Source organism: Salvia hispanica, chromosome 6, assembly GCF_023119035.1.
Source record: "Salvia hispanica cultivar TCC Black 2014 chromosome 6, UniMelb_Shisp_WGS_1.0, whole genome shotgun sequence".
NCBI classification, from domain to species: Eukaryota; Viridiplantae; Streptophyta; class Magnoliopsida; order Lamiales; family Lamiaceae; genus Salvia; species Salvia hispanica.
This window is the reverse complement of record NC_062970.1, coordinates 15,160,825-15,185,027: the sequence shown is the minus strand read 5'-3', so window position 1 is coordinate 15,185,027 and position 24,203 is coordinate 15,160,825. Positions and strand designations below refer to the sequence as shown.

At 35.3% G+C, this 24,203-nt stretch overlaps 1 protein-coding gene across 1 annotated transcript; it reads right to left on the bottom strand.

Moving 5' to 3' along the window:
- Positions 1 to 9,168: 9,168 nt before the first annotated feature.
- LOC125195919 (probable protein phosphatase 2C 9) lies at positions 9,169 to 12,036 on the bottom strand. The gene is made up of 6 exons (XM_048094206.1): positions 11,754 to 12,036; positions 11,496 to 11,609; positions 10,714 to 10,941; positions 10,000 to 10,276; positions 9,717 to 9,871; positions 9,169 to 9,638 (listed from the first exon to the last, which is right to left on the bottom strand). The coding sequence occupies exons 2-6, from the start codon at positions 11,526 to 11,528 to the stop codon at positions 9,504 to 9,506; spliced, it is 828 nt and encodes a 275-aa protein (XP_047950163.1). The 5' UTR covers positions 11,529 to 11,609; positions 11,754 to 12,036; the 3' UTR covers positions 9,169 to 9,503.
- Between the last annotated feature and the right edge of the window lie 12,167 nt (positions 12,037 to 24,203).

Genomic DNA, 24,203 nt, shown 5'->3' with positions numbered 1-24,203 from the left:
CTGAAATATCCAATTGAGGGAGCTTGCTACCATTTTTAGTGTGATAAGGAATTTGAAGAGGTTGTTAGTTAGATTTCCTAAGCCAATGGTGAAGATGAAATTAGTATTAATTTCGTTTTGTGAGCTGTTGAGAAAAGTTGCATGTCAAGGCGCTTATGCTTGGGGTTTGGAGCAAGGACTTCGAGTGAATGCATCTGAGGCTCTTCCTTCTTTAGAAAGAGAGACGATGGCAGCTCGTGATGTTCTAAATTCAGCACTCGATGAAGAGATAACACCTGATTTAAAAGTCTTGGCAAAGGGTGAAGAGGTTGGCAAGTATCAGGATGCATATAAGCTTACAAAGGAATTCTTCACAAGTGTGGTCCAGAGAGGGTGCTGGATATAACCCCCACTAAGGCTGGATTTTCTGGAATACGAGTTTGTGTAGTATATTACAGTTCAAGGCCTGTAATGGAGCCTATGATATTCCTTCTCAATGCAGGCCATTGATCACCTTAGTTAATTTGCTGGTGAGATTAAGTACTGGAACTTGTCTCTGTATTCCTTGAGGACAAGGAATCTTAAGGGGGATAGATTATTGCAATCACAAATTATCATCATAAATGTAATGAACAAGCTGAGGTGGAGAGGAATAAGCAACATCGACAAGTGAGTGCAATTGTCTAATATGAGCTGGCGGGATTGAGCTGACTCAGCGAGAGTGTGCAGCTGTAAATAGAAGGCAAAGGGCAGTAGCTAGGCATCATGAAAATTGTGTGAATGTGTGCGTGAGCACCATGGGCTGAGGATCGTGGATCCAAAGCGTTTTATTAGTTCTCTTTATCGTGTTGATTTTGTTATCATTTACTTATGATGCACTTTTTATTAGCACTAAAAATACCTGCAAGTATGCAAGTACACAGGGTAGATCTAGTATAGCTAAAGGTCAGTACTGGGATATCGAACACGGGGAATAAATTTACAAACTGTCTACCACATACTAAGTCTCAAATACTATTTGGACACACAGTTGAGATTTGATTAAACTAAGAAAAACAGAAAATAAAAGCAAGTAAAGAAAGTAATTGAATGAAAACAATGAAGCAACTTTGCAGTTTGCAGTTAACTCGGTTTGAGAAAGCAGATGAGACAAGGAAATCCTAGGGTAGTGATTTCATCAACTCATTAGTAATTCTAATTATTTAGTTCTATGTTCATCCGACTCAAGCTCTACTAGGAGTTATTCATATCGTGTATCTACACTCATGTCACAAATATTGCATTGACACATAAAATATAAACCACTCAAAGTCATCACCGATAAGAGATTAACAATCATCAAAGTAACAACCAAGCAGTTAAATATAACCCAAGGAATAATTAAAGTAAAACGAGTTCTGAACATTAAACAAATTAAAAAGAACTACATATAGTCAATTACTTTCATCCCCTAGGATTCTATAAATTTAGCTATTCATAGATAGATAATCTAAATAAATATAAGCAAAATAAGACATGTTCAATCTAACAAAAACTAGATAAAACCCGGAAGAATTAATCTTGCTCTTGCTTGATCTCCCTTGAATTCTATGCTCCTTGTAGAAGATAGAGGAATTTATGTGTAAGGTGGGGGATGGAATTAAGGCTCTAAGAATGGTGGATAATATGAATTAGGTTATGGGGTATTTATAGGCTTGAAAAGGGTTTGGAGAAGGTAAATTTCGTGCCCTATTGGTTAAGGAAAAGATTTGGTTTCACAAGGTAATATATTCTTTCCTTCCTTGAATTTCCGCCTATACTGCAGCTGTCAGCTTTGCGCGACTTTGGTAGAACGTCCATAACTTTCTCCAAATAACTCCGATTGAGGTGATACTTGTACCATCTTGAAGATCTCAAGACGAAGAGAATAGTGTGTAGAACGCCCCGATCGGAATTCAGGATCACCGAAAAATTGATTTCGAAGACATCTGTCGTGCGCCGCATTTTTGTGGCGAGCCGCCGCACCTTGGCCGGCGGTCGCCACGCGTAGTCCAGAAGCTTCTGACTCTTTGTGGCGGTCGCCACGCACTTTCCGGTGGTCGCCGGGCGTGTCTTTGTCTTCGCTAAGCGCCAGCGGTCGCCGGAAGTGTTGCGGTGGTCGCCGGAGAAGCTCCAGATTTCCTACTTTGCGTTTTTACTCCCTTTTTAGGCTCAAATATGCACATTTCTCACAAAACATGTCAAACTACCAAAATAGATAAAAATATGCAATTAATGGACATGTAATGCAACTTTGACATTAAAAACGGACCAAATAATGGCCTTAAAATAGTGCAAAATGCGAGCGTATCAACTTATCGCATTGTTTCTCTGATCTGATTATCAATCTACATTCAGTGTTTATCTCGTTCCATTGCTGCGTTTGATTGTTTGTTGTGTTGATTGTGTGGTTAGTTGTTGTGTCGATTGGCTGTGCGTTGCGATCTTAGCTGGATCGGGCTGGAATCGTAACATATGGATCACCTACGGCAAACCCTAATCCATCTCCTAATGCATTATGTATGTGTGTATAGGTTTGTGTTAAATTGACAACACTTCTTAAAGTGACACTGTGACACCACGTATCCAGTAATAGTATAGATTGTTGTCTAGCGTATTGGATATTGCTAGGCGAGAAAAAATTGCTATAAATTGATGTCTAGTGTATTGGATATTGTTGGCCAAGAAAATTTCCCTTGAGCATTTTTTATGATTGTCACATGGCAGTTGATTATTCGTCCACGTGTACAAATGATTGGCTAGGAATGATGGTATGGTGTTATTTTAAGAGGTGTTGTCATATTAACACACCCATGTATGTATATATGTATGTGTGTATGTATTAGGAGATGGATTAGGGTTTGTCGTAGGTGATCCTCTCCGAATGGGAGCGCCGCCTCCTGTGTGTGAAAAAGTATCAGGGTTTGATTAAATATGGAGTATTAATTTATGTAGTAAAATATTTGGGCTTTGTTTCAGGCTTTTTTATGCATTTTCTATAATAAATGAAAACAGCAATGTAACAGTTTTATATTGATACTCTTTTTAACTAAATGGGGATTTAATTTGGACGTTGGGACGATTAATTTATTTTATATTGTATCTGTCAAAATTTAAATAAATTAAACAATATACATGGCCAAAAATAATTATTAATAATATATACTATGGAACAATAATTTGTTTTGTACTGAATAATATTCCCTCCGTCCCTCAAAGTTTATCTCATTTTGACTGGGCATGGGTTTTAAAAAAATTTACTCCCTCCGTCCGCTATTAAGAGTCTCATTTTTAAAAAAGTTTACTCCCTCCGTCCGCTATTAAGAGTCTCATTCCTTGGCAGCACGAGTTTTAAGAAATGTTAAGAAAAGTATGTGGAAAAGAGTTAGTGGAATATGGGTCTCACTTGTATATATTGGTTTTAAATGAAATGTGAGTTAAATGAGTTAGTGGATTGTGTGATCCTATTACCATTTAAGGTAAAAGTGAACCGGGACTCCTATTCGCGGACAGACTAAAATGGAAAAATGCGACTCCTATTCGTGGACAGAGGGAGTAATATAAAGTGAGTTGAAAAGTTTAGTTGAGTAATAAAATGTGGGTAGGAATGAGTAACTGATAAGGCTAATTTCATGCATTGGTTATGGGATAAATTCTGTGATTTCCTGGGTCTAACAAAGTTTTATAAGCCAGGAGTGTAGAGAAAAATGCCAGCCCCAGGAAGAAAGAGAGGATTACCTGGAGGAAGAAGCTGGCGGGAAAAGTGAGCAGAAAAAGGGAAGAGTTTACTAGACGAAGGAGCATCCACAAGGAGGGCAAAATGGGAAACACCAAGAAGAGTCTAGAAGCTCCGCCCCTTATAAATAAGAGCACGCATTCAACATGAAAAGGGTTCTCCTTTCTGCATCATCAGCTCTTAGCCTAGCTTTTCCATTTCTCTACACACACTTTAGGGGAATCATTGAGGGGGTTCACGTTTTAAAATCAGTCGTTGTGTAACACCGTCTCCAAGGGAGGCGAAGATACAATCCGTTTATTGTTTTCTGTTTACGTTTTGGATTTCCCGAGTCTTCGTTGTTCGAAGCTCGGTCGTGTTTTGTTACGTTCTCGTTGGATATTGTGTTATTTTGCTATGGAATTTGCTACTTTGGTTTCGGTTATGTTGTTGTTGCATTATCTGTTTGTTTTTGGTGGATATTATTGATTGATCTGAGGTGGAGTTTAAATTGCATGGAGATTTGTAGTTGATCGGTTGAATCTGGTTGAATCTGTGAAGATCAGAGATGGAAATTGTGTTGGATTGTTGTGGATGGCTTGGATCCGGAGTGGATGAAGCATCCAGCGTTTAGATCGGTTCATGCTTGCATGGTTGTGATATTTAAATTTTGTTTACTTGTTTACCTCGTCTAGTAATCGTAGATCTGCTTTAGTTTCGGTAGTTAATTGTGTTAATTGGTTTAATCTCGTTTGCCCTGTTTCAATCCTTGCTTTGCTCTGTTTTTCTTCTGAAATTTCGTGATGAAAGTTAGAGAAGATGATGTCGTTGTTAGTTAGTCCTTTAGTTGGTTAATCTGCAGCTTTTCCGTCGTACTATGTCGTTTAGGGAAATGGTCCCCACATGCTGTTCGTTCTTGTGTCTAGGATAGTTTAGGAAGCCGTTTACCAAGTCTATTAGTAATTTCAAGCGCATTTGGTCATCATTATGCATGTTCTGTTATCTCTGCCTAGATCTAGCTGTTAGGATAGAACACTTCATTTCCCGAGTCTAGGAATTAAATCTCAACCCCGAGAAAATTACGTGGCAGCAGCCAAAAATAGTTTCCAGGTCTTTTATCATGTTTAATTACGCATTTGTCTCTGTGGATTCGATCTCTGCTTCCCTGTAATAATCTTTTTAACATAGCGGGTTGAGGGTTTTGAAAGGAGAAGGAAGTGATTGTGTGCCCAACGACAGGTAACCCGAGGATTCTCTGAGTTCCTAGACCCAGTGTCTAGTGAATTCTCTGGATTGGGGAAGTTCAATTTTACTCAGCAATACACACTAACCTCTATCCCCTCTCTCTTCAGTAACATTTGGAGGGAGTGATAAACTTAAGTCAATATCTCAATTAATATCGCACACTAATATTATTTTTGTGAAAATAAATGTAATATTAAAATAATGTACATAATTTAATTATGAAAAATAATTTAATTATGAAAAGTTTTGAATTGTAACAAAATAAAGAATAATATATCAAAATTGAAAATAACTAAAATACCAAACCTAAAATTTCAAAGTTATCGGCTTATAATTATAGTGAGATTTGAATATTCATTTGGTGTACTTATGGAGTTAGTTCCCAATTAATTGTAGAAATTAATTATAGTAAATTTTACTATAATACTAATTATATTTTGTTAGAGAAGTTACAACTTTAATTATATACAAATACCAAATCTAAAATTTCAAAAGTAATACGTTTTTTATTATTGTAAATTTTGATATTTATTTCTGTGTAGTATACATGTAGTTAATTTGTAATTATTCGAGAACTAATTTATAGTAAGGACTATGACACTAATTATATTTAATTATAAAATAATTATAGTACACATGTTAATCTTTACAGAAAAAATTAGTTTGTTAAAAAATTATTATAATAAATACTTATAATTTATACTTTTAGGTATATTTGATTATGCTTTCATCAAACTTTTTAATTAATCATAAATTTTATTATTTTATTAATATTATTATTTTTACTTTTATATTTTAATCATAATAAAACTCAAAATAAATTCATGTCAACAAACCAAACTATTGAAAAAAAATTTATTCCTTTTGGCTTATGCCAAAGTAATTGAGTCATTATAATAAATATACTTACTACAATTTCGACTTTACACGTTTTTATTTTATTTTATTTTATTTTATTGATTGATACATTAAATTTATTGTGGTGTAATTAAATTATTGTGATGAATATTTGTACATCTAGATATTTACAAGATATAATATATTGTTTATATATTTTCTAGAATAAATGATGGACTTTGAATATTTTAATTAATGAAAGAAAAGGGGTAAAAGAAAGTAAGGCTGACAATTTTTTATCCGACACAAATATGCGTGAAGTTAACCGATACAGACACGTACGTATAGGGTTTGGGACCCTTATAGGGTCGACCCAATAAGAACTCAAAGATTTCGGGTCGAGTTAGGGTCAGATTTCTTATGTCCCGTGCATAGCATTGGTAATACATGGTTCATTTAATTTAATTTTATTTTACTCCACTTAGTTTTTTTTTGTCCATCTCTTTTTATATATACTCCACTTAGTTCATAAATTAAATAATATAGAAATCGCACGTCAAATATGAAATGTTTCATTTAGATTGGATTAAGAGGAGTATATTTTTCTTTTTATTATTGTTTATGATGTTATTAATTATATATAATGTTATGAATACTTAATTAATACATATTCTTAATTATAAATCTCATTATATTTTTATTATCCTTTTTCTTTAATTTATTTATTTTATAGTAATTTTTTCTTTATTATTTGAAAATCATATATGCCGTGTTGAGAATACCACGACATACCTTCAAGAGTAGAGCTGCACGCATTTCTACTTTAACTTTATACAGACATTTGACATTCTCTTGGGTTGTGTTTATTGCTGCCCAAACACGGTCAGAGATAGGCCTAGTTTTGGTTTGATGGACTTAACCCACTCTTCGTGATTGACTTTGAATCATGTCTGAAAAGCAAAACTGCTGATCAGGGATAAATAAACCAGTTATTAATTGAAAATATATGGTCAACTTTAATCCTGGCATGAAAATCAAATTCTCTTCCATTATCTTATCTTCCTAAAAAGTGGAAATTAATAAAAAAATTTAGAAGCTCCCACAGCCCCACTGCAATTCATTACCTGAGAACTAAAGAAAACTACTTATACATGTTGCTAAATATACTAAACAACAATGACATGTACTATCTCAAATGCTTGATAAAAGACCAATTTAGCAACAAATGCTTAAGAGCATCCGCAATAGTCGGTAGGCCAGCCATTCTCTCCCCTGCCACGTCAGCAACACTAAAAAAACCACCTGCCACATCAGATTTAGGCCAGCCATAGGCCAGCCGCAATAAAAATAATTCAAAATATACTACATTTACGGAATTAAATTTACGACACATATACTGAAAAAAATCGTTAATTTTATTTAAATAAAAAAAGTACATTAACCAAAAATAAAAAAAATTACATAATAAAATAAAATCCGGGCTTCCACACACGAGCCACCGCCCCACTCTACTCCTCACTAATTTATTAAAAAATACATTAACAAATGTTAGTATGCTTTGAATCCATTATAGTTTGCCGCTAGCCGAACGGTATGACATGTTTCTGTTTTAGGTCTTAAATTTGTATTGGGTCTAGCCCGTCGTCTGTGTGCCTATTTAAAAATTACATAATTAAAAAAAATTCATTAAAAAACATTTAAAAAATACATTATATATTTTTTCAAAAAAAAAAAATTAAAAAAATTAAAAAATAGCGCTGGCCGATCGCTGGCCGATCGGCACGCCACAATGGCGGCCAGCGCATCGGCTAGCGCGCATCGGCCAGCGCAACGCGATCGGCTAGCCCACGCCGAAATTTTGGCCGATTTCCCGCTAGCCTACTCCAATGGTTCGGCTAGCCGATCGGCTAGCCACGTCAATCGGCTAGCCGATGGCTAGCCTACCATTGCGGATGCTCTAATGCAAGATCAATTTAGCAACAAATGCTTAGTACAAGATCGATTTAGTAAAAAAAAACCTTTGCAGCATTTACTAGTAGTAGGAGCATTTGTTTTTCTACTTATCTTTTCTAATTAAACTATTTTTTTTGTAATTAAACTAATCAATGCCTCGTATGATTATTGGTAAATAAGATTATTTGGAAATATAAATGAAGGGGTGCGTTCTATTGCTAACTATTTAAGTTGCTAACTCTGCTAACTTATCAATACAATGTATTAAAAATGTCAACACGGCATATTGTATTAAAGTTTAGCAAAATTTTGTGTTGACATTTAATGTCATCGTGTTGACATTTTTAATGCATTGTGTTGAGGAGTTAGCAAGTTAGTTGATCACACCCCTATGAATGTAAATATCCGTAAAATGGATACTTGGATTTTGTATTCACTATTTGAAATTGATCTTTTTGATACTCAATATATGAATAGATTAATCTTATCAGTTTTAACTCTAAATTATTCATTTAACAGCTCTTTATAGAGAGAACTAGATGATTTTATTTATACTGTACCAATATTAGAACGACGCAAATATATTATTTCTGATTTAAATAAAAATATGGTCGTATGTAAATCATCAAAAATGGACTTTACTAACAACTTTATGGGTCAAAAAACAGTCATATTGCTTATGACTGAAATCAGAAAAATATTTATTACAGAAATCTTCTCAATATATGACAAAAATTTATTTAAGGTTCAGTTATCAATATGATTTGTCTGGAAGAAATGAACTATGATCAATTTCCGGTGAATGAGTACGAGTTTATCTTCAAGAGTCCAAAATCATTTATGGCACTCAAAAACACAAGCCACAAATCCAAGTTGAGTTTATACTATCCACAAATCACATTAACTTTTTGGGTGTGAACCCACAAGCCATAAACTAGTCCGTTTAAATAATACTCCCTCCGTCCCACTTAAGATAAAACTTTTCCTTTTTAGTTTGTCCTACTTATGTCCACTTTTTATTGAAAATAAATCCTTCTTCTTTCTACTCATTAAAATAGTCAATTACTTTTTTATCTCTATTTACTCCATCTAACAATTCCTCATAAAATCTCATGTCACTCAAGATGTCACTCAAGAATATGGACATCTTGAGTGTGACCGAGGGAGTACTACTCCAGTATTCAAAAGGGAACAAAAATCAAAAATCAAAATTCAAAAATTTCAAACATGGTGCTTCCGAATAGGCCGACTATATGCGGCATGGAACGCTCTGAAATCTGTATAGGCAGCGCAATCCGTGTTCAGCAGCCCACCGCATTGATTGATCTACACCTGTGCCTCAGGCAGGCCAAATGTTGTCCGTAGATGCAAATGCCCTTAGAAGATCTTAACAATAAGAGGAAACATGCATACGTTTCACATACTTACAAATTATTACATAATCATTAATGTCGATGGTGATTAGAAGTATTACATGAATCCTATTTAGGATTATTACACATTTAACTGTATAAAAACAATCCAACTTGAATGTCTTCAACCAAATTGCAAAGAAAAAATGGTGGGAAATCTACACCAAGAAAAGAAGAAATCAAGCAAATATTACAGAGGGCCGTGATAATAGCAGGCTTTCTCAGACCGATAGTCGAGCTGGATTTCTGCAGAGATTCGTGTAGTCTACCGTATATTGCATCTGCTAGAGGCATAATGTACAAAAGCTTCACAGCAGCAATAGCTTTGCATCCCGACACGAAACCTAGAACCGAACAACAATGCATGAAATGTCGTCCTTACTCTCTCTGTTCAATGCTTCCGCAGCTAGTTGCTTCGCTGCTTTCTGTGGGTCTTTGATTTTCTTAGCGATATCTACAGATTCTTGGTTCGACATTACCTGGAGGAGTGGGACGGATGTTTGTTGACATGTAAATTTTAGGAAATAACTATATACGAGTAGAGTTAGATACGGGACCTTCCATAGACCATCGCTAGCAAGAATGAGGAGTTCAGTTTCAGCATCAATCTCAGCACTTCTAATATCCGGGTCTGATCGCAAGTGGGTCTTCAAGTTCTTGTCTCCAAAAGCACGTGAAACGGCCAATTGGCCATTGACTCTTGCAACGTCTCCTGCACGGATCAGATTCAGTTATTCGGCCATCCCACACTATTAGTAGTATCGCATTTAGTGTGTGAAAGCAGTTCGGAATTTATTCAAACAAAGAGCACAAGGTACAATGATAATCAGTTGGAATTACCAGGCATGTTTGAGACGAATCCACCCCTGTCTTCAATGCTTCCCCTCTCAGTGTTGGGCTCGTGATCAACGGTCATCTGTATAGCCTGACCCATCCTGGAAAGTACTCCTCGTGAATCACCGACATTGGCTACCCACAGACGTCGGCCATCTATAAGAATTGCAGTGACAGCGGTAGACCCACCTCTGCCCAGGTCAGGATTGTGCGATAGAATAGCTTGATCTGTTCTCTCGTAGGCTTTAGCAATAGACCTGTTTGGATCCGTCCAAAAGTCCTCCTGAAATCATTTAACAGATCCATAGAATGCAAACAACCGTTTCAAAAGCAATAATAGACTCGGTTGACATTAGAAGCCGTCGAAGGAACCGGACATGTCAGTTGGTAAGCATACTAAGTCCACCCAAAAAACCCCTTTACGTGCAGGTTAAGTGATCAACTTGGCAATGATCCAATAAATTCTGGTTAGCTGTAACTAATAGCAAATGCTTTAGCTACACTCCAAATGTAGGCATGATACTTGATAGAGCCACGGGAAAGAAACTCCATTTAGAACATAGTCGTATGTAACTAGAAGAATGATATCAATGTAGGAATTCTAGTAGATCAAACAGGTAGGCCAGTATAGCTAGTTCCGATATTAATAGAATTGAGGACACACTACTACACAGATACATACATACACTGCATTATAAATCACATCATGGAATAGCTAACCTCCTTTAAGATGTTGGAAAACAAATGCTTCTGTAAGTAAGCAGGCACACTGTCTCCCAGATGCCCATCGTATATTGCAAATAGCCCCAGTTCCCGACCTCGGACCTGTACAAATTTTGCGACATGGTAATCCTCCATAGGATGATTTGCCTTCCCTTTTACCAAACTGAAACCATACTTGGCAGTCCCCTGATGGCTCCTTCCCTTGCCAGAGCCACCTGACGAACGCTGGAGAAAAGAAGATAGTCAAAATAAATAAAAAAATGGGAACAAACTTCAGAAGTTGCAGGTAACCTAATACGAGCAGATCTAGCGGTTGAGCCAATACTATTTTGCTCAGCCTGCCACATGCAAACTAAGTACAGTAATCCAAATTGTTTACAACCAAATGCAGTAGAAATATACACGAAGTACCAACACATTATATCACCAAACCACATGTATGGAATGCCAAACACACACACGCGCGCGCACCACACATGCACAAACACATAGTCAATAATATAGCTCATAAGCATAAAACCCTTATGTATGCCAGCCAAGATACAAAAACACATGTGATATCTACACCCTATACATATGCAACAAAAAAGGTATACTCCAGTGACAAGCCCTACTATCCAGACAAAAACCCTAACATAAATTGTACATTTACATATGATATGATCCTACAAAAATTTTCACCAAAAGATCAAAAATAACAAAATAAAATTCTAACAATAAAAAAGATTTAAAGAAAAACAAAGGCCACTATAACTTGCACAAGATAAAATAGACCTCACCGGAGGGTAATTGAAACAGCAAAGACTATCCATTTATCTCACAACACCTCAAACTGCTCCACTGTAAATCAACATCTACCTTCCAACAAAAACCAAAAATGGAAAATCCTCAACCTGTAACACACAAAATAGAAATTATGATCATGACTACTGACAGGCCCAGCAACATAACATAATCAAGATTGATTATTTCCATAAGAATCAAGAAAATAGCTCCAAATCACCACATGGGAATCCAAAAAATATTCCCAAACTTACCGATCCACCACTTGAGAAGTCAAAAAAGGGCAAATTTTATCAAGACTATATATATGAATTCTGCTGCTAAATCAAAAATCCTCTATATGACCAAAGTACCAAACCATCAAACACATGTGTAGGTTGAAACAAGGGAGAGAAAAAATCAAATTGAATGATGAGAGGCTTAATTAAGGAAAGGGGTGATAGATTCGGTGGTGGTGCAGGCAACAATGGCAGCCAAAAAGGCCAAGACTTTGGGGGTTTGGCTTCCCCTATATTGACTTTGTTGTCTAGATTGATTCTTTATCATTTGTATTTTAAAGTAGAAAATGCTTCCCAAGTAGTCAAGGCACTGTTTGTTTGATTGCTTTTATACAGCTGTTTTCATTTTTCCTTTATATGGTTTCCGAGGTTGAGAGGAAGAAAAAAAATAAAGGGGCTTTTGTAATTAATTTAATTTGATTAAAAGACACAAATTTCTTCTGACTTGGTCATCTGGTGTGGGCCCTACCTTTAGCACAGCTCTTGTACTCTTTTTCAACTCAGAACCTTTGAACTTTTTAACTGCTGGTAGTTTACCAGTTACCACCATTCTTCTCTCTGATCTTTTTATAGTAGTATTTCAAAGCTTTATTCCCAATGAGCTGTGGAATATCTTTATTTTTGTTTTATTCTTGCTTTTATCTTCATTTTATATGTTCTTGTCTTTCTCCAATATTTTGGTGTAACAGCGGAGGAGCATAATGGATTAAGGGGAGCTTTCCGGTGAAGAAAAATAGAAAACAGTAACAAAAGCAAAAGCACCCCAATAGAGAGAGGGCCTTTTTCACAAGAAACCGAATCGGTCAAAGTTCAAATGTTAAGTGCCCTTTTTAATAGGGATAGACAAAGGGCAAAGACAGGGTTAATAATTTGATACCGTGTGATCAAATACTAACTAAGTTACAATAATAACTGATAACTAATATCAATTTTGTATGTTAAAAATATCAACATACAGACATAAATTTATCAATGTTCTTGTATTGATAAAATTATGTCTTTGTGTTGATATTTAAATTTACATGTTGTATTGATATAATTATGTCTTTGTGTAGATAATTTTAATACACTGAATTGAAAGTTATTAGTTATTACTGTAAATTAGTTAGCACGCTAGCGCAACCCATACATACTATATGAAAATGTTATTGTGTTTTAGACTTTTAGTGTTTATGGTTTGATTATAGAGTGAACTACAAAAATGGTCCATGGACTATGATTTTATCTCGCTCATAGTCCCTGAACTTTAAAAATATCATCAGACATTCCTGGACTAAGGGTTTATCTCGAAAATGGTCTTTTTTCATTGTTTTCGATCGAAAATACCCTTTTGGGGAGTTTTGGGAGTCTGGGCAATTTGGTATTTTTACACTTTCATTATTCTATTTTAATTTCCTTAAATTCTTTAAGTTTTGGAATGTTTACGTCGACCTCAACAAAAAAAATAGTCACATATTTTTACCTACTTCAAAGCTATATAGTTAATACTATAATCTTATTTTATTCTAAAATACATTAGAGTTCTTATATTTAAGAATCTCGTGATTTTAATTATTTCCTTTTCAAAATATAAAATCCCAGTGCATAGCATGTTTTTTTTTTTTGCAACATTCTTAATTCTTTAAATTCTTCCTTTAAATAAAATTCCAACATCTTAAACTCAAATTTAAAAGATAAGACTCATTTATTTTAGAATAAAGAGTAAAGATCAATTTTGGTCCTAAACATATGACCGATATACGAATTTGGTCCAAAACATTCACTTTTTGAAAAACGAGTTCATAACAAATGAAATTCGTGTTGATCCGGTCCATTTTTAACGGTTCCGTCAATTTTTTATGGTCAACCGCCGATTAGCAAAATTTTGACCCGATTAGGGTTAATCTCGGATTATTAGTCATCTAATTATTGCAAATGTTCAGGACGTATTAGATATTGATAATGAATATGTTGGACTAGTTTGACGATATTTTATTCTATTTTTCTGCTTCATCTTCGATGAAATTGTAGTCCATATTGTTGTGTGGATGTTTCAAAACCTTAATATGCATTTTAACATTGTCGGAATTCAGGAACATAGATTCAGGGACTTACATTCAACATTCAAAATTCAAAATTCAAAATTCAAAAGTCTAAATTCAAAACTGGAATTCAAATGCTTCGTCGGAAACGGCAACTGAGGTTGACGATGACGGCTTCATCTCGTCGATGGGTCGCCGCGTCGTCGGAACTCCGTCAAAAGTGCGACCCTCTCCATATCCGACAAGTCCGACGAGAGAGCCAAATGAATCGAAAGATTCATGTTTGGTTCGGGAAGGGATTATAGAAGTTTTAAAATGAACAGAAAGACCAAGTTGCGGAGAAAGAAAATTAGGTTTTTTGTGGTGTGGGGAAGAAGAAATGAAACAGAGGGAAAATAAATAAAAAAATTGATTTTGATTCATGTTTTTATTTAAGGGTTTTCTATTTTACAAATATTTCAGAAATTAAAAATAAAATAAAATATTAGCTACAGTAATAAAAAAATTGCTAATCCGGTCAACAAAACACTAATTAACTGTTGATCGTCAAAAATTGATGGAACCGTTAAAAATGGACCGGATCGACACGAATTTCATTTGTTATGGACCCATTTTTCAAAAGTGAATGTTTTGGATCAAAATTCGTATATCGGCATATGTTTAGGACCAAAATTGACCTTTACTCTAGAATAAATCCCAAATCCCTATATGAATCACACAATAAATCCAAGCATAGAGTTTTTCTAACATATTCTTATTCTCAATTTCTCATAATAATAATAAAACAACATTATTGAATTGAAAAAAATATAAAAAAGTTTGAGAAATATTATATATAAATTAAAATTTCCACGAAAATAGAGTTAGTAAGTTTGTGAATTTAATGGGAAGAAAGTTAAAATTATATTTTGTAGATTATGATTTAGAAGAAAGTTGAAAAAAAAGAAAAAAAAATCTATTATTAATATTAGTTGATAGGAGTATTTGTTTATTGACAATTAATTATTAAATTGGTATTTTAAAAATAATATTAGTAAAAATTTTGAAATAAAACTTCTAAATGAATGAAGAAGTTTTGCTTTAAAAAATGATAGAATTTTTTATTTAAAAATCAAGTAAATTCGATATGTTAGTATTATCACTAACTCATTTTTTTAGTATTCGAATCTGTATATGTTTTAGAATCATCCAATTAGATTTATAAAATGTACAAAGAAGTGTACGAATATGATTTTTATATTATTTGAAAGTGAAGCTATCCTAATCCAATCATATAAATCTACCTAAATTAACATTAGGGGACATTAGGTGTATATTAGTCAACATAGAAAATAAAAATTATGTTATCGAGACATTATGTTTTAAAATCATTACCCATGATAAATATAGGCAGTACTAAAACATTTCTAACATGGATGAAGATGCAATAATTATAGAATAAGTTATTAGCTCATTTCTCTGTGTTTTCGAGAATGTATGCAATATAAATTCATAAATATGAATCCGATTCCGAGATAAATAATAAAATAAATATATCATTAAGCTACGTAATTATAGCTAAATCAAAACTAAAAAGATGAATTTATCACATTCTTCACCATACGTTTTTATAACTATTAGGTAAGTATTTGAAGAATATTAAATTTCTTTATTTTCTCAACACTCAAATACCTTATGCAATAAAATCTAATGAATACATTAACATATAAAATGTTAGTAGTTACTGAAAAAAGTCACATAATGTATTTAAAGTTTTAGTGTGTCATCCACCTAATTGAAAATTATTATTATAATTAATCAGTAATAAAAAATAAACTAAGATAATAATAGTTATTCATAACAAACTATTTCATTGTGTAATAAAAGTTACATAAATTATAAAAATAACTATTTGTAAATATACCTAATTAATTAGTATTATCATGTAAATATCATTAGGTCGATTTCTTTAAGCATTCTGTATCTTTACTTAAAAATTATAAAATGAATATAAAATAGTAAAAAATAAATATTAAGTAACAAATAACAGTCATTCGTATCCAACTATTTTAATACTCTTATTAGTAAATTGTATTATTGTAATTTATAAAACAACCATATGTGTATTTACCTAATTTCCTATTATTTCCATCAAACAAATTAATGATCTTTAAATCAATTTTTTCGTATGCAAAATGCACCCTTTGTTGACATTTTGTTGATATACAAAATAGTTGTATGCAAAATGCAACCTCTTTGTTGACATGTCTGAACAGCCTCTGTTGTGGTGTTTGTTGGTGGAGGAAGGTGTTATGGATAGGGTTGAGAGTCCATGATATGATGTCTGAGATGTTGGTGCTGGTGTGGGTCAATTAAGATATGCTAATTGACATTATCTGTTTCAGTTTGTTTACATATTTTCACATTATGTTGTAGGATTTGTTATTCCAATTTATGATTGCTTGCTTATGCAATTTGCATAATTTGAGAGATGAATCTGATTGGATTGCAGTTACCATGATAATTCATTTGCAACTTCTAAGGCTCTGCATATAGCTAATAAGATCAACTCTTCATCAACATTCCATGTATTGGAAGCCTTTATCCACCATCAGGTACATTTTGAATCTCCTACATTAGTTCTTGATCTTATAATTCATGAAATCTTGTGTGTGGTTCTTTTTTTTCAAGCGCGGTTGTGTAGTATAAAGCTCGAATTACTTAGTTGAAGATTGCAATGCTGCATAACATGCTAACTGCACTTGGGATTGATTGATTGATTGAAAATTAAAACAGGAACTATTTTATGGGAAGATGACATTTAACAAGTCTAAAGCAGCTGTGAGGGAGCGTATAGTGGACTTCGCAGCAAAGGCCCTTGGATCGTTGCCGTATTGTTCTGCAGTCAAATCTGGTTTCAACGACATGAATTATATGTAAAAAAATTGTTGTTGACATGAATTATATGTAAAACGTTGTTGTTGACATGAATTATATGTAAAACGTTGTTGTTGACATAAATAATATAGGTCGTTGACATGAAAATATTCGTTGTTGACATTAATTATTTGTAAAATGTTGTTGTTGACATTATAGTTAACATAAATAACGTTTGATGTTGACATCGTGGTTTCCATAAATAACGTTTGTTGTTGACATCGTAGTTGACATAAATAATGTTCACTGTTGACTCGTAGTTGACATAATGTCTCTGTAGTTGACATCGCCGAAAATGGCAATTATGCCCCCTAGTTGACATAATGTTTGAGTAGTTGACATTGCGCGAAAATTGTGAATGAGTGGCTGAAAATGCATCTCAATTCTCAATTAAGCTAAAAAATCTCAACCTAACAAGACCTGTTGTTGATATTTGATTTTGCTCTCTATTGACATTGATTGTATGATTTTGTTTTTTAATTTTAAGATTTGTTTTCTGAGTTGTACACACTTTATACAAGCATTTCAATACAAGTTGGAGTCAGACTTGCCTCCGTGCTACTCGCTGATGAGGGCGTCCAAGCTGCCCCAGTCCTGCCTGGAGGCGTAATTACAATTACAATTCATGTTTTTAAGGTTAATTACAATTAAAAATCATGTCAACTATATATACTAACCATGTCAACAACTAATATAATTATGTCAACTATGGTGCATATCGTGTCAACGCTACATACAAGTCATGTCAACTACGGTACATATCGTGTCAACTACACGTACAAACCATGTCAACTATGTTACACACTATGTCAACTACACGTACAAGCCATGTCAACTATACATAGAAACCATGTCAACAACAATTACAAGTCATGTCATCTACACGTACAAGCCATGTCAACAACAATCAGAGTTGTTTTTTAGTTGTTAACACATACTAAAAGTTATTGACATTATCTTATTAGTTGTTAATATTTGATTTTGCTCTCTAATGACATCTATCTTATAATTTTATTTATTAATTATAATATTTATTTTCTGAGTTGTTGACATTTTATACAAGCTGTTGACATTTGGTTATAGGTTGTTGACATTTCAATACAATTTGTTGAACTGATTAACATTTGATATAACTGCTAAGTTCAAAATTCAGAATCCACAATAATAGTTTTAAAACTCATCCAACTATATAATTTAAGATTACTTACACATGAAGATGTAGTCATATAATTTAAGATTACATAAACATATAATTTAATTATGCTCAATTATAATTCATGTTTTTAAGGTTAGTTACAGTTAAAAATCATGTCAACTATATATACTAGTCATGTCAACAACTAATATAATTATGTCAACTATGGTGCATATCGTGTCAACGGCACATACAAGTCATGTCAACTACGGTACATATCGTGTCAACTACACGTACAAGCCATGTCAACTATATTACATACTATGTCAACTACACATAGAACCATGTTAACAACAATTATAAGTCATGTCAACAACATTATAAGCCATGTCAACTACACATAGAACCATATCAACAACAATTATAAGTCATGTCAACTACACATAGAAACCATGTCAACAACAATTATAAGTCATGTCAACAACACGTACAAATCATGTCAACAACAATTATAACCAAATGTCAACTACACTTTCAAGCCATGTGATGCACTTTTTATTAGCACTAAATAAACCTGCAAGTATACAGAGTATATATAGTATAGCTAAAGGTTAGTACCGGATATCGAACACGGGGAAGGCAAACACAAAGTGTCTATCCTCACTAAGACTCAATTACTATCTGGAAAAACGAAAAGATTGTGGAAAACTTTTGAAAACTAAAAACAATAAAAGCATAGAACAACTAAGAGCAAATAAGACACGGAGAAAGACGATAGAGATAATGGAATCCCAGGGATGCGCGTTCACAGTTATGGTTATACAAAATTCCAACTACAATATCCTAGCACAGTTTATACTTTGAAAGGATGAGCCACCTAGCTTATGCTCATGTGATACAAACGTTGATTACAAAGTTAGGGTTGTCAATCCTAACACGTAACTCCAAAAAGTTTCTAAGACCCTTGAAAAGTCCTCACTCTCAATTAACAGTGTCGTTTTAAAGGAAGCTAACTGTAGCGTCTACTAAGTGGATCTAACTCGCTAGAACTCTGTCACAGTTATGAAGCAAGTTATATTAAATCATACACGATCACGTCACTCAATCATGTAGCATCAAGATTACTTAGGGAAGAAACAAAGTAAAAACAAAATGGATATTAAATAGGAAAGGAATTTGTATAACCAAAGTCGTTACTAACACATCCCTAGAATCCTATGAGTTTAGTTACACATAATCGAATAAGCTAAAAACATAGATTGAAGGGAAGACAATTTGAACATAAAACTAAAGCAAATAAAACCCGTAGGTTGAATCCTTGTCGTTCTTGATGTTCTTGAAATCCTTCTCCAACTCCTTACACAAGTGAAGTACTCTATGCTCTTGATCTCTATGAAGTATTTTGCAAGTAGAAGCTCTCTCTTTTTGATGAAGCTTGAGGTCTTATTTATAGGGAAAAACCAATCCTTGTTGTAGAAGCTAAAGATCTCCAAAATATGGTAAATCTGGGCGCAAATCTAGGGCTTCTCGGATTCGCCGCAAACGTATTTTTCCGAGGCGGACCGGCCGCATTGATCTGCCGTCCGGGTGCCGGCGGGCGCCGCACACGTCCGCGGGCGGTCGCCGGTCGCCGTCCGACTCCGCATTTCCGCATTCTGCGTTTTGGCCTCTTTTTCGGCTCAATTATGCACTTTTCTCACAAAACACGTCAAAATACCAAAATAGACAAAATATGCAAATAATGGACGTGTAGAGTGACTTTGACATAAAAAATGGACCAAATAATGGCCTTAAAATAGTGCAAAATCCGAGCGTATCAACTCCCCCAAACTTACATTTTTGTTTGTCTTCGAACAAAACAATAAAGACACAACAACAGGCGCACGGATTGCATAAGGACTAGACGTCATAATTGCCTCAAAAGATGAAAGAATAGATTAAACATGTATCAACGCAATCAAATCAAGCAAGGATTATTAGTGCACTTTCGTTACTAACTTGTGGAACACCTTGAATTCAAGCCCTCACATGTGGCAAACTTCCAAAGATGAGAAGTGTTCTCTCACTCTCAAAGTGTATAAAGATAATGTGTATATAAGCACTCAAATCATGTATCATGCAAAGTTTACCATAGGCTTGCTCAAAGTCTAATCCCTCATCTACTAAATGTGATTAAGCTTCAAAAGTCCGAAAGGTCTTTATCTTTGGTTGTAATGTAGGCTCTTTGGTAGGTAAGGAATATTTGGCTAAAGAGTGACTAAAATAAAAAAGAAAATATCCCAAGTAGAGTAAAGATAACTCCACTTTTCTAAACCTAAGACATTTTTAACACTTTATCTATTTTTCTCCTTCAACCCACTTTCCAAACCTTTTATTTTCTTTTATTTTCACAACCTTTCACATTTTTTCCTTCTTCTTTTTTTTTCTTCTTTTTTTTTTCTTTCTTTCTTACACATCCTTTCTTTTATTTTCTAAGATCAAACACATATTTGGAACTTTTCTCGATTTCACAACTTGTACTTTCTTTACATTAAGCACACTACTTTTATATTTCTTCCTTATCTCTCCAATTCCTTTACAAAATAAGATAGCAAAAACTAACTAACCCAAGGAATTGTCCCCATTACGTTGGCTTCCAAAGAAAAGGCTTAAAGGCTCAAAATTGGCTCCAAAGGGAAAAATTTTAAAATTTTGAGAGAGTTAAAATTTGGATAAAAGTAGGCTAAGAAAAGATGACCAATCATCCTCCTAAATCAACTTAAACACTATGTAAACTTAGGCAAGACTAGGAGCAAGTTCTAGAAACATATACATGAATGCAGATAAATCACACAAGAAAGAAATTAGGCTCAAATCCTCACAAGGTATAAAGCATGATTCAAGGCGAACAAGCAATTCACTAATTATGCATCTTTCCACCAAACCATCAAATCAAAACGTTAAGCCACACTTAAACATAGATGGAATGTTAATTTGCAACTCGGTCTAAAGTGTGTCCCTAAGCATGCGTGTTTCTAAGTTCTTCATGTTAAATTCATGACATGGATTCAAGAAAACATTTTTAGAACACAAGATTCTCCTACGGGGTTTTGAAAACAAAAACCAAAATTTTAAAACACAAACCTAAACTCACGGTCCACCACATCATCCCCCCAAACTTATTTACAACAAAGTGTAAAATAAGTTTGTAGAGTTGGTAGGGACGTGAGTAAACTACTGGAAAAAAAACGTACCTTGAAAATTCGCGTCGAGGCTTGACTGGGAGAAAATTCGAAAAATTTCAAAAAATCGCGCTGGAAATTGCGCCCAGGTGGCGGCCCGCCGCGGCATGTCCGGCGGTCACCACGCAACATCAGAATGTTCCAGCGAGCAGGTGGTGGACCGCCGCAACACATGCGGCGGTCTCCACGAAGAGGTCAGAACCTGCGAAAAATTTTCAACGCACAAAAATTAAACTAAAACAAAAAAAAATACTTAAAATTAAAGCAAAAATTGTCAAAAACATAAAAAGAAATTGTCTTAAAACATCGAAAAAAATATGGTACAAATGCTCATTTAAAGTCATTGAGCTTGACTTCTTCAATCTTGAGGAGGAGGAGGGAAACGGCCGTTGAGGTCGTCGAATGCACCAATAAGATAGGCGATGTCGCCACTCATTATTTGGCGCTCTTGTCGAGCCTCGGTAGCCATCCGGTGGAGCTCTTCAATCTCACGACGGCGATGCACGTCTTCAAGCCTTTGTTGCTCCGCCGTGCGCCAATCGCCTTGAGCCGTCCATCCTTGGCGGTTGTAGGCGTTCTCCCTTTGTTGTTCCGCCCAACGGGTGTCCCAATTGTTGGACACGTTTTGCATGTAGGAGTAGATATCTCCTAGTTGAGCGGAGGTGTTTTCTTGAAACTCCTCATCGGGGTTCGGCCTTCTGCGGCGGCGGTTTACTCTAGTCCGGCGGCGATGTCCCTCGACTTCCTCCTCCTCTTCTTCTTCTTGGCGGCGTTGGGGCGGCGGTGGCGGCGGTACTTGACTCTCTTGGGCTGCGAGTGCTCCCCTTCTTCGATGTAGTGATCGATAGCGTCGAAGGCGGAGTCCTCATCGGCCTCAAAGATGGGGATGCGAGCCAGGATGTTCCTCTTCCTAAACTCCCCGTTGATAGGGTTAGCCTCAATGGCCCTTCGGTGCGCCGGGGTGTCGAGCTTCCAATTAACTTGGTTTGCCCAAACGTCGTCCTTAGTCAACTGCGGGATTGGAACGGGGAAGTGATCCCCCGCCACTTGTAGGAAAAATCCTTGCCCCCAATAGTCGGTCTTCAAGAGCCCCACTGAAAATAGCACTTCATAAGTGATGAAGCGCTCACCGCCATCTTCCGTCAAACCGACGAAAGAAACCTCCAAATGCTCGGCGATTGCCGTGATCAAACCCCCACAACATATAACGCCGCCATCCTTCTTCGTGATCCGGCCCACATAGATAGTAAAAAGGGTTCCATAGTCGAATCTCTTCTTGTTAAGGAGGCACCAAATCATATTCAACTCCGTTTGGGAGACACTTCCCCCGTCGATCCTAGCAAACATAAGTTGGGTCATGGCTCGGTGGAGGTACCGCAAAACCGGGTTGCGGATTGAGGAAGACTTGGCATAGCCCGCGGCATGCTCGTGCTCATTCGTCATCGCACCCCAAACCTCATCAAAGTCATAATCATTATCGGTCTCGGGGTTGGGATCGAAGCAATGGAAGATTCCGCAAAGATCCTCCATTGTGAGCGAGTGCCATCGGTTGCCTAGGCGAAAATCGATGCTAAGCGGGATGTTTTGCCGGCGATCCTTTGTGACCTTCAACGAGCTTAGGAACTCAAGAGTATACTTCCTAAAAGACGGCCACTTCCTCTCGAACATGTATCGAAGGCCGTTCCCGTCACCAACATCACACAATGCCCAAAAGTCCTCCGCGATCCCCAAAGTTTGAAGAGGGAAATCGTGGGGGTACCTTGAGGGCGCCGTCTCTCGCGCCGACAACTTCTTCCACATAGCCTTTTGCTCATCCGAGGCAAGGCTAATGCCATAGTTCTTCTCGTTCTCAGGCTTTCCCTTTGATCCCATGTTCCTACAAACGAAAAGTACAACACTTAAAAGGTATACCAACAATGGGAAATCAAAGGTTCCCCCAAACTTGCACTCTTATAAGCAATACCAAAGAATCAACATGTAAGTGCAAGCTTAGGTGTACAAAACTTCCTAGATGGTAGCATGGAAACATGTAGAACATAAACATCCAAACTAGGAAACACAAATCCATCCCCCAACGTGAATTCATCCCCCATGCAGAGACGTATCAACAATAAATCAATACATATCAACAATCTCTATAGGATACTCAAGTATTGCAACTCATGGAAATATTAATAGCCTCACAATGCTATGAACATGATTGCAACATAAGAACAAGTATAAACAAGAAGGAATCACTATTCACAAAGTTTCAAAACTATCACCAAAACACAATATCACCATGGAAATCCACAAAAAAGCATACACAATCATCCCCCATCGTAAAATAAGAGTTCCCACCGAACAATTTATCCAAAACATGCTTAAATCTATGGAAGAAGTAGAGAAAAACTCAGAAATTTAGTTAGGATTCATACCTTGTGTTGAGTGAGAATTGAAGAAGAAGAACTCTAAACTTGGAGAGAATTGAGAGAATGAGAGTGTGGGTGTGTGAAATTGGTGATTTATAAAGGTGGGGGTAGTGTGCAAGGAAGGAATTTGAGAAAGAATGGGAGAAAGAATGGAAAACTTACCTTTTAAACTTGCAATCCCGTCTCTGGTAATAGGAATTTTATTTTACTTTTACTATAAATATAAAATAGATTTTATATTCTATTAATTTATTTTATTATAAAAGTAATATACTCCATAAAAGTGTGATTTAATATTTTGAAATTTGGACTGAGTTGGAGATTTGGGCTTCCGTAAATAAGTTTTTTAGTTTTTAAAATATTATAAGTATTAATATTTACTATGGCCGACCCCACGGGCTTTGTATCATGCGTCCGTCATTGTAACCAGTGAAAGTAGACGTCGTTGAAACTCATCGTATAAGACAACCGGTAAAGTTGACATCGTTGAAACTTTGCTTTGATCATACACCTATATATAACATCATTTATGTTATGCTTCCTTTCCTTATTTATCCTCAACTCCCCTCAAGGCAGTCCCTAAGTAGCATGCACATCCTCCTAAGTGATGTGTAATAGCTCACCATCCATAAGTTTGATTTTGGTGCAGTTGTCTTGATTAGAATTTTTAAGAAATGAAAATGTCATTTCTACAAGAATGCTTCTGATCTTCAAATGGACAA

What these genes read in the sequence shown, in the direction of transcription:
- LOC125195919 (XM_048094206.1), bottom strand. Translation starts at nt 11,528, where the DNA reads ATGGATAGTCTTTGCTGTTTCAATTACCCTCCG. An exon ending in ATTCGTCTCAAACATGCCTG is followed by an intron (nt 9,872 to 9,999) that starts GTAATTCCAACT and finishes TGATCCGTGCAG; the next exon opens with GAGACGTTGCAAGAGTCAAT. An exon ending in CTAGCGATGGTCTATGGAAG is followed by an intron (nt 9,639 to 9,716) that starts GTCCCGTATCTA and finishes CCACTCCTCCAG; the next exon opens with GTAATGTCGAACCAAGAATC.